This window comes from Caloenas nicobarica, chromosome 22 (genome assembly GCF_036013445.1).
Source record: "Caloenas nicobarica isolate bCalNic1 chromosome 22, bCalNic1.hap1, whole genome shotgun sequence".
Lineage (NCBI taxonomy): Eukaryota > Metazoa > Chordata > Aves > Columbiformes > Columbidae > Caloenas > Caloenas nicobarica.
In genome coordinates this window covers 1,587,791-1,600,834 of record NC_088266.1, presented here as the reverse complement: position 1 = coordinate 1,600,834, position 13,044 = coordinate 1,587,791, and the positions used below count along the sequence as shown (strand labels likewise).

The window sequence follows — 13,044 nt, the reverse complement described above, 5'->3', positions numbered from 1 at the left end:
GTGTGCGCTGTCCGTGCCCTTGTCTACACCAGCTTATCTCCCACCTGTTGTTTCGGGAGCTCAGTGTGGACTCACCACCGTCGTGTTCTGACTGAGCACAAGCTCCATTTGCTTTTCTCTGCACGATATGGCCAATGAACAACTGGCAGATGCCTGGGTGTGCAGCAACCCAGGCTAACACAGCACTGCCTTTCGATGAGATCCCCACTGCCACGGAAAAGAGCCCTCCCAGTTCTTACAGCCATGCTAACTGGTCCCCAAACTCGTGGGGTACGAATCTCAGAGCACTTTGGTTCCATTAGCACAAATCAAACACACCCAGAGTGCATGGAAATGAAAAGAGCCGAGCAGTGCGACAGACAGAGACAAGAACAGGGGAAATCACCCCAAACCTCCTGTGGAAATTGCTCAGGCGTGTCTGCTGCAATGGGGCTGGACCAGCAGCACCAAAAGCCAGTGTGGACACATGTCCAGCAGTAAGCAGTTTGTCTGTCTACCCAACTTGGCCTTCATTAAGGCAAACCAGAGAGATTTCTTGTCTTTAAACAGGCAGATTTTGGAGATAAAGGGCACAGATCTTCCCATAACACCCCACTTCTGCTGTCAATACTGTAAATCTCTGCTCTTACACAAGAGCTCTTCCAGCCCGGACACAAAAGGGCACACGCTCCTTTACTCACGTGAGTTGGTACCTACCAGCCTTAGGTCTATTACATCCTGGAGCATGAACCGAATCCTTGAAGACGTTTTCCTCTCTTTCACAATCTTCTCCATCTGATTAAAATATTGGTCCATGCGAGGCTATACAAGAGAAACATTATCATCAGCGTGTCTCGGAAGAAAATGAAAATACTCCCTCAGGTGGGGAGTCACCCCCTCTGCGTGTACATAACAAAAATTGCCATCCATTAAAAAATATATATATTAATGTGGTTTTTTTTCCATGGTACAGCTAAACTGATCTACTGGCCAGCTGCCATCGAGAAGGGGAGTCCTGCTCTACCTCTGAGATCCTCCTTTTCATATTGGCGTGTGTGCTCCCCTCAGCCTGAGAAAAACTGCCTCGGGAAACCAACCCTGCAAACTTCATTTTGATGCTTTATTTCCCCAAACTGTCTCAGGTGGGGTCAGGCAAGAGCTGTTTAACAGGCTTAGCTGTAGATTTAAAGCCCACAAGCTCCTTTTTATCCAAAAAGTTGTGATGTGATGGAATCCAAATCAGTTTGCACTCTAAGACATTAAACAGTATAATTAGAGAAGCCTTCAGTAGGTCTAAATTGGTTTCGCCAGGCTCCAAAAAAACCTCTTTTCTTTAAAATGGGGGCTCTGGCTGTTTGAAACAAGAAGTTTCAGGGCAGTTTTATAAACCCTTAGACAAACAAGGAAAACCCTATGAAAATGTGGTTCTGGCCTTGCCTTGGAAAGTTTCAGCTCCGAGAGCAATTGTTTCCAAAGTCAGGAATGACAGGGAAAATATTTGAAATGGACGCTGTCCAGAAGCTTTAATTCTAACGATCACTAACACTTCAATAAAAACGCATGATAAAACATCGACTCCATTAACAGAAAATAAATAAAAGGATTCTCACTGAATCTTGATAGAAATAAAAATCACAAAGATGGGACACGGGCAGCTTCTCCCAGGGGGTAACGCGACGTGTGCTACGCGCCGCACGGCTCGAGGCTGCGGCACCGGCTGGTGCACCAAACCCTTGGCTTTTCCAGCATTTCTGTGTTCACAACAGCCAAAACAGCATCCCGGCCTCAGCCAGCGTGACCTCAGCTACTGCTCAGCAGTCAGACCCTGTTTTCTAACCAAAGCACGTGGAGAAACGTAATCCCTGCTGCTGGCACTTCCAAACCTGCACTGACAATGCACACGCTCCTGTGTTAACAGTGTACTTAGCCTGGGGGATTAGTGGTAAACGGGGCTGTTTTGGTTAACGCGCTGCAAAACAGTTTGGAAAAGCGTTTTCCCCATAAGGATGCGGATTGATCCGCCGTGATCCCTGCGACCCAGCGCGCTGCAAGGGAACTCCCTTCCCCGCGCAGCTGAAAACAATTAGTGCCGTTTGTTTCCAGAGCTGAGTCCGACTGATTTCTGGCAAACCCCCGAATGCTTTTTCATCCCCAACTTGGCTCTTGTGAAGGAGAAACAGATCGTCTGTGCCAAGAGAAGCTCATCGAGTGCGTCATGCTCCGCGCTACAGATCCGTTTGTTGGGCAGTCGGGAGGAGACGCTGGAGCGCTGCAGTTGCAAACCAGCTGCTTCATTGCAGCGGAGCTCGAGATGACCGTGACACAAAATAAATGCACCCACCAAGGGTCAGGTGGGGGTTTAGGCCCATTAATCAGAGGGTTTTTTGAGATTTAACCCAAACAATATATTCAGTGGTAATATAAACCGTCAGTGGTAAAGAAAAAACTCTAAATGTTAATGTTTGGGAAACTATGGATAAGAGGTAAATTCTGTTTGGAAGAAGAAACACATGGGATATGCTGAGCATATCCAGTGTGCTCAGATGAAATATTTGAAACAAGCAGCAACTAGAGAACACCGCTGAAAATGATACAGACTCTACTAGAAAGGGGCAGAGGGGTGGGAGCGAGGCCAGGTCATGCCAAAACATCCACAGAAGAGCGGATCATTTCCTCGTGCCGTATAGAAATTCCTGAAGAAGTAGTAAATCCTTGAATAAAAACACCCCACGCCCACTCTTCCATCCCTCGCCTCTCCCTCCGGCCCTGCCCCACCTTTGCTTTCTCAAAGTCCAGGTCCTTGCCAATGGTCGTGAGCAGGCGGCAAAGGCACTCGAGGGACTCCTCGTCGTGGTTTTTCAGCAGCTTGACCACGCAGTCGTGCATGATCGCCTCCGTCAGCATCTTGAGTTTGAAAAGCTCGCCGATGAATTTTATATTCCCGATGGATCGCCGTCGGGCTTTGTCCTTGGCCTCTTCCAGCTCGTCGTGGAGCCGCGTCTTCTCCTCTGGCTGTAAAACAGAAAAACGGCTCTAAAAAAACACGCTCGCAGAGGAGAGAACCCTTCAAAAGGTCCAGTTTTACGTCTATAGTTGCTGTTGTCCCTGTTTACTCTTTTCCTCTTAAAAAAACAGAGGGTGCTATAAACTTGCTAACCGAGGCAAATATATTTTATTACATGCAGCCACAGTGACAGAATGAAACTCTCAACTCCAAAATTCCCCCCAAATCAACTGCCATCTTCAAAAGAACTCATTTCCAGTGGGAGCTTTGTGAATTTATGGGGAAAAATACCACTTACAGTGGTAGCAGCTTCGAGTTCTTTCTGCTTCTTTTCAAAGACGTCGTCATCAGCCTTGTCCTTTTCAAATTCCTTCTGGCAGCGGTTTAACAGCAACTTGCGGAAATTCACTGTGCTCCCAGGTTTGTCGGCCATGGGCACTTTCAGCTGGAGGAGAAGGAAGAAAAACATCAGCAGAAATACAGCAAAACTCTACGTACAAGTGACGTTCCCTATAAGCCAATCATGACATTTTATTATGCGCTTCATATCCAGCAACGTGAGTCTGTGACAGTTAAGCATCACGTCATGATTTCCAGCGGAGTTTTACATTCCATACGTAAAGTCACACTCAAAACTTGGCTGACGCCACCTCCGCCCGGAGACAGATTACATTTCCATCCATGAGATCCTTTAAAAAGAAACGCTGCTTAAAAACACTCGTTATGGGCTGAAGGCTCTGGAGCTGTGCTCCTTCACTGCACGTCATGAAGGATCAGGGGAGAAAGGGCTTATTTTGTCCCAAAATTCACTGTCTGAACAATGAGCCGTCCTGAGCTCGGCTTGGTGCCTTGGGCTCCCCTTGGAAACAAGAGAGAGAAACTGGAGCTTCCAAACGTGACTCGTGGCATCGCGTGACCAGGGAGAGCCAAGTGCTCCGAGTCCTCAACTCCAAACACCACAGCACGCCAAGCAAAGCCCTCAAACGGAGCAGAGAAATCCGTCACGTAGATTATTTCTTTTCAGATTTGCAGATTATCCATCATGTAGATTATTTTTATTTACGTTCTTAGGAAAGGCCTTAAGGTGCTGGAGCGAGTTGAGAGAAGGGAACGGAGCTGGTGAGGGGCTGGAGCACAAGGGTGATGGGAGCGGCTGAGGGAGCTGGGGGTTCAGCTGGAGAACAGGAGCTGAGGGGAGACCTTCTGATCTCTAACCTGCCTGAAAGGAGCTTGGAGCCAGGGGGGGTCGGGCTCTGCTCCCCAGGAACAAGCGCCAGGACCAGAGGAAACTGCCTCAAGTTGCGCCAGGGGAGGTTGAGGTTGGATCTGGGGGACAATTTCTTCCCCAAAGGGCTGTGGGGCATTGGAACAGGCTGCCCAGGGCAGTGCTGGAGTCACCATCCCTGGAGGGGTTGGACAGACGGACATGAGGTTCTCAGGACATGGGGCAGTGCCAGGGCTGGGGAACGGTTGGACTGGATGAGCTTGAGGGGCTTTTCCAACCAAAATGGTTCTGTGATTCTATAAAGTAGTATTTAACTCTGCTCTTGCCACATTTGTATTACTGCCAATCAGTCTGTGGGGATAACATGCAGAACATTCACCGTGAAGTGGAATTTCGTGTTTGACTTTGGCAGCTCTTACCGTTACGAGGCATCGGCACATGTTGGCATAGGCCACCGAGAAGCTGGGTTCGTCGATGGCCTTCTCGAAGACTAGGTCGATGACACCTTTCAGCCTCTCTTCTGTGTCTACTGTCAGGTCTGTCACTTGCTTCATCAGCTGGTTGAACATCTGGGGCGTCAGCTTGTTCAAGATGCTTCGTACCTTGCGGAACAGCTCCTAAACAACAGAAAAACCGTTAAGTTTAAGCACAAATCAAGGAGGTGGTTTCAGGAACGAGCAACGATGCATCTTAAAGGTGAACGGAGATGATGTCCTGTAGAACCTTTTAGGAAGTTGAGCGACACACGGACACACATCTGTGCACAGCACAGCTCCAGCCCTAACGCAGCGACCGGCTGCCACAACCGAGGCTGCGGGGCAGCATTTCTGGAAACACCCCAATATTTTTTCCAAGTGCAACAGAGGCACAAAGTCCCTGTTGTCACCCACCTGATATACTCCTCTTGATATCAGTTTAGCCATGAGATATAAATGAACAGCAGTGGCCGCCTTCTCCCTCAACTAAGGTAACCAACTTTTCCTATATTTAAGGCACTTTTTTTTTTCTATCCAGAATGATAATTAGGTCAACAACGCTGCCGTTAGCCCCGAGGACAGAATTCCAGTGTCCTTCAAAACTATCCCAACTTATCCTACAAATTACAAGTTTGAGCACCAGGCAAACACCTCTGCCCAGGGAAGACAGGACAGGACAGAGAAAACTTCAGAGCCGGCGCGGTTGGGCTGGGCAGGACACACTGACAGGCGAACCTCAGTCCTGCTGAGGTTCAGGGCAGAAACGTTGTCTAAAAGCAGATGAAAAGCAAGTTCTGTGATGAAGTTTGAGGTTGTTTGCTTTAGAATGGAGACAGAAATATTCGAGCAAAATAGCAATAGAAAACCAATGCTGGGAGAGAGGTAGTAGGTTGTCTGGTGTTCCCTGTTTAGACTCGCTTAAAACACAGGATTGCCATTTAAACTCCAGGTCAAGAGTAAACACATGGGAAAAAAAAAACCAAAACAACCATCGAGGTAGAGGAAAGCTGTGATTCAAACTGGAATTCATTGCCCTTTTTCAGTGGCTTACGCACCAGCAAAGGCAAATTACCGTCCTCCTGTTACAGACTGTACTCAGAAGCGCTCGCTAACGCTCTCACCTGGGTTTTGACATTTTCCGGGTCCTCGGTTTGGTTTTCTCTCTTCAGACTCGGCTTCCAGGCGTTCTCTGCCTTCTTCAGGTGGACGTCCTCCTTCACGCACACCGTGATGATCTTCCTGGGCTCTCTCCTCTGGCCTGGCTGAGATCTCCTCGGTCCAACATTCAACAACTAGGACAAAAACATTCCTTGTTATACCCCCTTTTCAACTCGCACCTCGATAAAACACTCCGGGGAGCACGTCAACACCCGCTGATGGCAACGCCGACAACCAGCAACTCTTCCTAGAGCTTTGAGGACTTCTCCGACGCAACACACCCGTCTGGGGTGGTTGGAGAGAACGTGAAGACACCAAAATTGTTTCTCTTGGGCAGCTTTTCGCAAAACAGATCCGGGATGACCGCTGCCTGCACGCACCGGTGATGCTCCGGACTAAAGCACCGCAGAACTGAACCCGACGGACCAAAACGGCCTCTGGAGAGCCAGAAACCGCGAAACGAGACATCGTAGCAACGGTGTAATTAAGGATTAAATCAGCCCTTACAGGTGGATTTCAAACATGCCATCCCAAGTGATTAGGTAATGATAAATCAGCAGCTCTGCTAAAAATGTCAAGTTTTACCAGAGATTGCTTCAAACAGAGCCATTGTGAGACAGGAATCGCATAAAACACACTGAAAGGAGGTCAGTTCTGCTCCTGCATTGTAGAAACACGGATCCTAACAAATGTGTGTCAAACTCTTTGTAGCTTCACAGAAGAAGAAAGGGAAGAGACTTTGTTTGAAACAGCATCAAGCGTTTCTCTATAACCCTGTCTAACACGAAGCTCCTGTCTAAAAACTGGGGAGTTTTTCATTAATTGTACAAGCGATAGGGCACAAGACACCCCCAAACTCCCTCTTCATCACCTGGGAGCTTCTGATTAAGGACTAAAGGCACCAAACGTTGTCGGTAGGTTACTCTTCCCCTGCGCTATTTCATATTTCTGAACTCGTTTATTAGAAACGTCCAACCTCAATGTAAAAATTAGCGCAGCAACAAAACTCCATTACCAAACGCTGTTACTTTCCAGAGAAGTAATTAATCTCTTCACGGGGAAGTAGGCAAACTCCACATGAAAAATGGGCCTTTAAAAACATTTCTTTAGAATCACAGAATGTCCTGAGTTGGAAGCGACCCACAGGGATCAGAGTCCAACTCTTTGTTCAACAAAGGGATTCAATGAGCATCAAAGAGGCAAAACCATCTCAGTTATTCTAACAGCCTCACTGAATCTGGAAGGAAAGTGCTCTCAGCTGCCGCCTCTCCTGTCACGTATCTGCCCCAAACCCATTTTTGCACAATTAAAACCGACCAAACAAAAAACTCCTTAAAAGGTAGGAGCTTGTATCTGTGATTTGAATCGCTTGGCTTCAATGACACAAACGTGCGCTGCCGATGAAAGCGAACGAACGTAACTCCCGCCGCTGCTGGAGTTCTCGTTTGGGCTTCGTTAGGTGACAACAGCACAAGATGTTGACAAACGACACGGACCTCGCGCTGCGGCGTCCTGTGCACACCAAGGCCATGCACGCAGGGGCCGCGCGGTGCGGCGTGTTCAACGCTGCCCCACCGTGTACCACGACCCGCATTCGGATCCCGCTGGCATGCACAGAAATGACCCAATGGACCCCTTCAAACTTTTTTGGGCGCACGCCGTGATTGTAACGCAACGGCGCGAGTCCATCGCTCCTGGGAAACCAACAGTGCGACGAGCCAGCGAGAACAGGAGCCCTGATGATGCTTTTGGGTGTTGGATGCTTCCGAAAACACTCAATCCCTCCCTACGACCCCTCTGTGCTTAACTGACACCAGTACGATGTTTCGCAGCCCTGCACTGAGACACCCACCTCTGGCTTTATGTAATTTCACACAATTTTGCTGCCCAGGTTCTAACCAGGCTGCAAACGTACGGCCGCAGAAAGAAGAAACTTCCCTCCAGCTGAAAAACCAGACAATAACGCAAGAGAACACTGACGGGTTTCAGCCACGCTAAACCTCATCACGCACTCCTCGCCGGCGGGACCAGAGCCAGACTGGCAGCGTGCCCTCAAAATCACAACTTTTGGCTCATTTCTTCCAGGAACGCGGGTGGAGACGAGAAGTGACCTGTGGCCAACCCGTCTCTTGCACCTGAAGGACCTTCCAGGCACGGCCGGGCTGTGCGATGCGAGGACAGAGCGACGGTGCTTCCTCCGGTACGGGTCAAGCCGAGTCGTTGGCGTTTAGAGCAAAAACACCTCCCTGAAGGAGGAGACTATTCCCCTTCAAACCTGATGGATGCAAAAATCACGTGTGCGTTGCCTGAACATCAGCACGTTATGTCACAGCCTCCTAAATCTGCTGCCTTTGACACCTTTAAGTGCATTAATAAAGCAAAGACTTTCATTAAGATTGTATTTTTTTAATATCTGTGAATAAACTTGGTTCAAAGTGTGATTAGGTTTTAAAAGCAGCGAACAGAAGCCTTCTTTGAATGTGTAATAAAATAATACACACATCGAACTTCTAACAGAAAAAATCTGGAGGTTTTTTTGGTTCCAAATTTACAAAGCAGCAAGTTAAAGAGGCGCCTGAGCTCACGCCCGGCCCGCTCTTCGGAACCCAGTTCAAGTAAATAGGAAGGGTCCTGCAGCACCCGCGATTACAGCGCTCCAGCTTGCACTGAAATAATATTTTCCACCAAAGGCATGGAGAAGTGCTTACCAGATGTTACTACATTCATCTGAATTACCTGTCTTGAGGATGAAGAGGGGAGAAAAAAAGGAAAACAGAAGGAAACAGGGACCAACCTCCCACAGAGTAGCCAAAAACTCACTGCAGAGCACGACCCGGTGCTCTCCCTCACGTCCGCTTCGCTCTTAGCACACAGGTTTTAAAATTACGTTACAAAATATTTTTAAAAACATCCGAGAAACTAAGGAATTGCTTCTTCCCCTACAACAGGCTTCAAATGCAGAAGGTGAAACTGGGGGGAGATGCCAGGAGTCACTCCAGGACGCACAAGGATGGAGGCGACTCGAGTTTGCATCACCTATCAGAAGGGTAAGAGCATCCTGCCCCGCAGGGACCGCTCCTCCCAACCCCATTTCTCTGCCTTTCCACCTCCTTCCCCGCTGCGCTCGTCTAACTGCTTCTCCACAACCAAAAAGCGTTAATTGGCCGTATTTTACTCCTGTGTAATCACACCCCTTGTGCTGTTTGATGCGACGTTCGTTAGTTCTACACACAGTCGTACAACACAGTTAAGCGAAAAGAAGGAAACAAAGACAAAAGCCAAGGAAGCAAAACAAAAGGTTGTCGAGGTGCCGAAAGCTTGTTAGCGCTGAGCCGCTTCACGTTACTAAGAGCGCAAGAAAGAGGTGGTGGGGTTTAATGGTTTATGGGCATGGCCTTTGGAGAGGTGGAATGACCGAGTGGACGGAGAGCGTATGCGCAGATTTTTGCCATGCTTTAAGAGAAAACAATGTCTGGTTTTGCTCAGGCCTGAAAACCCTCTCATCCTCTAACCGCTGGCGTCCCAGGGCTCCTTCAACACCATCACCTTCCAACCCTCCTCCGGAACAACGCAAAGAGAGGTTCTGCTCTGGACAGGCGCAGATGTAGGATGCATGTTATGTGCTGAATGCTCCAAATGAACGGGGTAAGCGGGACTTACCTTCTCTCCCCCTTTCCACAGGTCTGCAAAGTGCAGACCCCTCGCGGATCCCGCTCAGGCCAACGTCCCAGCATGCCCTCAGCTGGTGATGTCCCACCCACCACTGAAGACTGCCTGGAGGGGTACAATGCAAGTCTTGTTTCCTTTTATTTTTTATTTTTATTTTTCTTTTTTTAAACACTGTTGCACCTTTTTGTAAAGTTTTCTACCGGTTGTTCTTTAACAACAGTGGGCGTTAGGGGATAAAAGAAAAAAAGACAACTCTACAAAAAGGTGCAAAGATTTCTGGGGGGAGAGGAGGGGGATTTGGCTTACCCCTATCGGCAGGTTCCTCAAGGGTGGGTGAGGCGAGACCAAGAGAGGGCATGCTGGGGAACTGCACCGAGCCAGGGACGGCAATCCAGGGTTGCTCTGCACTTTGCAGGCCTGCGGGAAAACAAAAGAGCGACAGGGCCGTTAAAAACGCCGTGAGGCTCGGGACATTCAGCACACCAAAGGAGAGAAGGCGCCGGAGAACAACCTGCAAGTCCTAAACCTAGGAAGCGATGTTGACCTCAAACAGCATCGAGGTTTCGGGACCGAGCGGTGCTTCAAGGGAAACCACGACACCGAAGCTACTCCAAGAGATGGACGCGCACCCCGGAACCGAGAGCGCTCTCAAACCAACCCCACATCGCCGGGTCGGACTCTGAGCCTCCTGGAAATCTGCGCGCTCGGAAGTCAAGGTCGTTCAGAGAACTCTTCTGAAACCAGCGGTTTTGAAAGATAAATGATGGTTATGTCATCTAGATGGATATAGTGGATGTATCTTAATAGGTGGATGAAAAATCAGTGATTGCACCTGATGGAGCAGCTGGCATCCTCCAGCTGCGGCTGGCACCGCGCTGGGGTACCCGCACCCCAAGAACAGGGCACGGCAAAGGCAAGAAGGAAGAATTCAGAGGGATTTCAGAGTTTGGGCAAAGCCAGACTTTGGGTGAAAGGAAAGCAGAGGAAAAGGCAGGAAACCAAGGAATGAAGGGACCGAAGCGAAGTAACATGTGGAAGCGCAGAGAAAGCAAGAATATACACGGGCGCTGCGTATGTTCTTTTTTTTTTGGTTAGTAAAGTTGATTTACTCTGTTGGCATGTTTTACAAAACAGACTCCTGTGAGGGAACACCCGGACACTGGGTTGTTGTACAAGAAACGTGCGTTCGCACACGTGCCACTGCCAGGTCCTCAGCGCGGAAACACGTTTCCGCTCCTCTCGCGCCGGGAAAAGAGGAAGGAGATCAAATCCATTCCAGACCAATACGTACCAGTTAAAAACATCCGCGACATTTTTCTAATTCGCCTAAATTTTGACAGCCAAGCAAACATCACCCTTGCATTCATCCCAACAAAACCAGAACCACCGGAGCATCGAAGGAGGCTCAAAAGTGTGAGGACGGACTTCGGCGGTGTTAAGGCTGGTTTTTAAATTAGCAAGTTGGGGTAAACTCACACTTCCAGACACGTTTCTCCCGCCGGAGGTTTGCCTCCCAAAGTCAGCGAAGGCTGGCGTGAAGTCGGGTCCTCGAGGCAGAATCCGAGGGTCCAGAGTTCTCAGCGGCAATTTCGGCTGATTGACCTGAATTGAGGAACAGAACAAACACACGGGATCTGTTCAGCGGGCGCTAAGGCAAGTCCACAATCTCTGCTAAACCCTAACATTTAATATCCAAATTAATGTTTTTAACAAACTGCACAGGTTTTATGCTTCCACATGTATACTAAAAATACGCATTTAATTTAAAATACGTCTTCTGCAGGTGGCTGTTGAGGAAATAGGTGGAGTTCAGAAACATTTCAAGGTCTGAACGTGACTTATGGAGGATAAAATTACGGTGAGACCGGCCTGTATTCTGCAAAATGTACATGATAGTCTTGGTTCAGGATCACAAAACTGCCGCTTTCCCTCAGACAAATGTCTTTTGTGTTAACAAGACAGACGCCGACCGAGGAAGCTCGGAAGCAGAGAGCGCGGTGAGCAGCAATCACGGAAAACAAGTAGGTGGATGAAATCATTTTGAGAACAAAGTTGCGTTTTATAATTTGTCTGAGTATGAAATGCAGGGTGGAAATGCTTCTGCACAAGAGGATCAACTAAACCCTGAGCTGGGCTTGAATCTTAAGAGCGAGTCTGAAGCGGTTACATCAAAAATTAATGAGCTACATAGTTCTAACGGAGAGGAGAATAAGGTCTTGGTGTCAGCACTTCAGAAATCACCAGTATTTCGATAAGCGCAGATGTACAGCAGAGAAAATCACGGGTAGTAAGGCTGGATAGAAATCACAAAACTTCCCGAGGGTCAAGGTTTTCAAGATCTTTTATTAGATCAACTCCTAACTAGTGACACAACTGTTTCAGGCCAAAATAAATAAAGAGTTTGCCCCTAAGTGTGCTTATACTTTCTAACCACAGAATTGATCTAATAAAAGCCGCTGCCTCTCCGTTCAGTCCTGCTTGGCTTCTGCCCTTAGCTCTTCATGGTTATATCATTTTACATTTTAATAACGACCCGGTGTAACTTAATCCAGATAGACACCATTAAAAACGCTCCAGTTTTTAAATCACCCGCGCGCATCCATTAGGTGCCAATGCCTCTATTTGAAGAACTTCGTGACGTGACACCACCCAAATGCTCCCCCTTCCCAACTTAAGTCTGCATCGCAACGGCCCAGGAATAAAACACGCATTAGGGATCTTTCTTTATATTAAAAAACCCTTGCACGCACCTGTTTGATGGGCTCCCCTCTCACCTTGTCGAGCACCACGTCGCTGATGGGGGGCAGCCCCTCGGGTTTCTGGATGCAGGCCGGCATGAACTGGAAATCCAGCAGGAATTCCCGGTCGTATTGCTTCTTCCCCTCCGGGTCCAGGGGCTTCCACTGCTCTATAACGAGAGAAGGTGCCTGAGGTTCATACGGAACAAAACCCTCCGCTCTGAGGGACGTGGTGCCGGGAAACCCAAAGGGAAGAAACTGCTACGAAATTTTAATTTATTTTAAATTGGAAGGTGATGAGGAGAGGAAAACACATCGTATTAAAGGAATGTAAAGAACGGGGAGCATGTAGGAAACTCCAGCTGCAACCACAGACGGACTCATCGCTGATCCCAGTTTTAACTCATGTCAGCTCAGCTGAACTCTGACTTTTGCTCTCTCGTGTGATGTGACAAAACGGGGACGATTCTCAGTTTCTGGGTGAAAATGCAAAAGTTAAAGTGGCTGGTTTTGTGTAACACGGAGCAATAAAAGCAGAGCTGAGGAGAGGAGAGCACCGCGCAGAACAAAAAGAGCCTTTGAAAATGTGAAAACACCGAGTCTTCAACAACTCACACTGGAGATAATGGTGGGAACCGAAGGAAAACACACAACCACAGGCCACGCTCTAAAAATTACAACTTTTCACCTGTTTTTTCAGAGGGCTTTTTGGGCGGGAGTGATGCAAATCACAATATAAACCCACAGCCAGTTCAGCACCAGGCAAACGAGCACCTGGCAGCCCCGAGACGGGAT

General features: G+C 48.3%; 1 protein-coding gene across 6 annotated transcripts in view; it reads right to left on the bottom strand.

Annotated features, from left to right (window-relative positions):
- Positions 1 to 13,044, bottom strand: part of EIF4G3 (eukaryotic translation initiation factor 4 gamma 3) — a 132,267-nt gene that overhangs the window by 19,640 nt on the left and 99,583 nt on the right. For 3 of the 6 annotated variants that reach the window (XM_065649809.1, XM_065649806.1, XM_065649807.1), the window contains 8 exons: positions 12,262 to 12,419; positions 10,988 to 11,113; positions 9,818 to 9,928; positions 5,806 to 5,976; positions 4,628 to 4,825; positions 3,282 to 3,428; positions 2,755 to 2,991; positions 697 to 801 (listed from right to left, as the gene is read on the bottom strand). In XM_065649809.1, coding sequence (XP_065505881.1) covers positions 697 to 801; positions 2,755 to 2,991; positions 3,282 to 3,428; positions 4,628 to 4,825; positions 5,806 to 5,976; positions 9,818 to 9,928; positions 10,988 to 11,113; positions 12,262 to 12,419 — 1,253 coding nt within the window. The remainder of the gene's footprint in view (positions 1 to 696; positions 802 to 2,754; positions 2,992 to 3,281; positions 3,429 to 4,627; positions 4,826 to 5,805; positions 5,977 to 9,817; positions 9,929 to 10,987; positions 11,114 to 12,261; positions 12,420 to 13,044) is intronic. The other 3 variants (XM_065649808.1, XM_065649811.1, XM_065649810.1) reach the window with 2 other exon arrangements.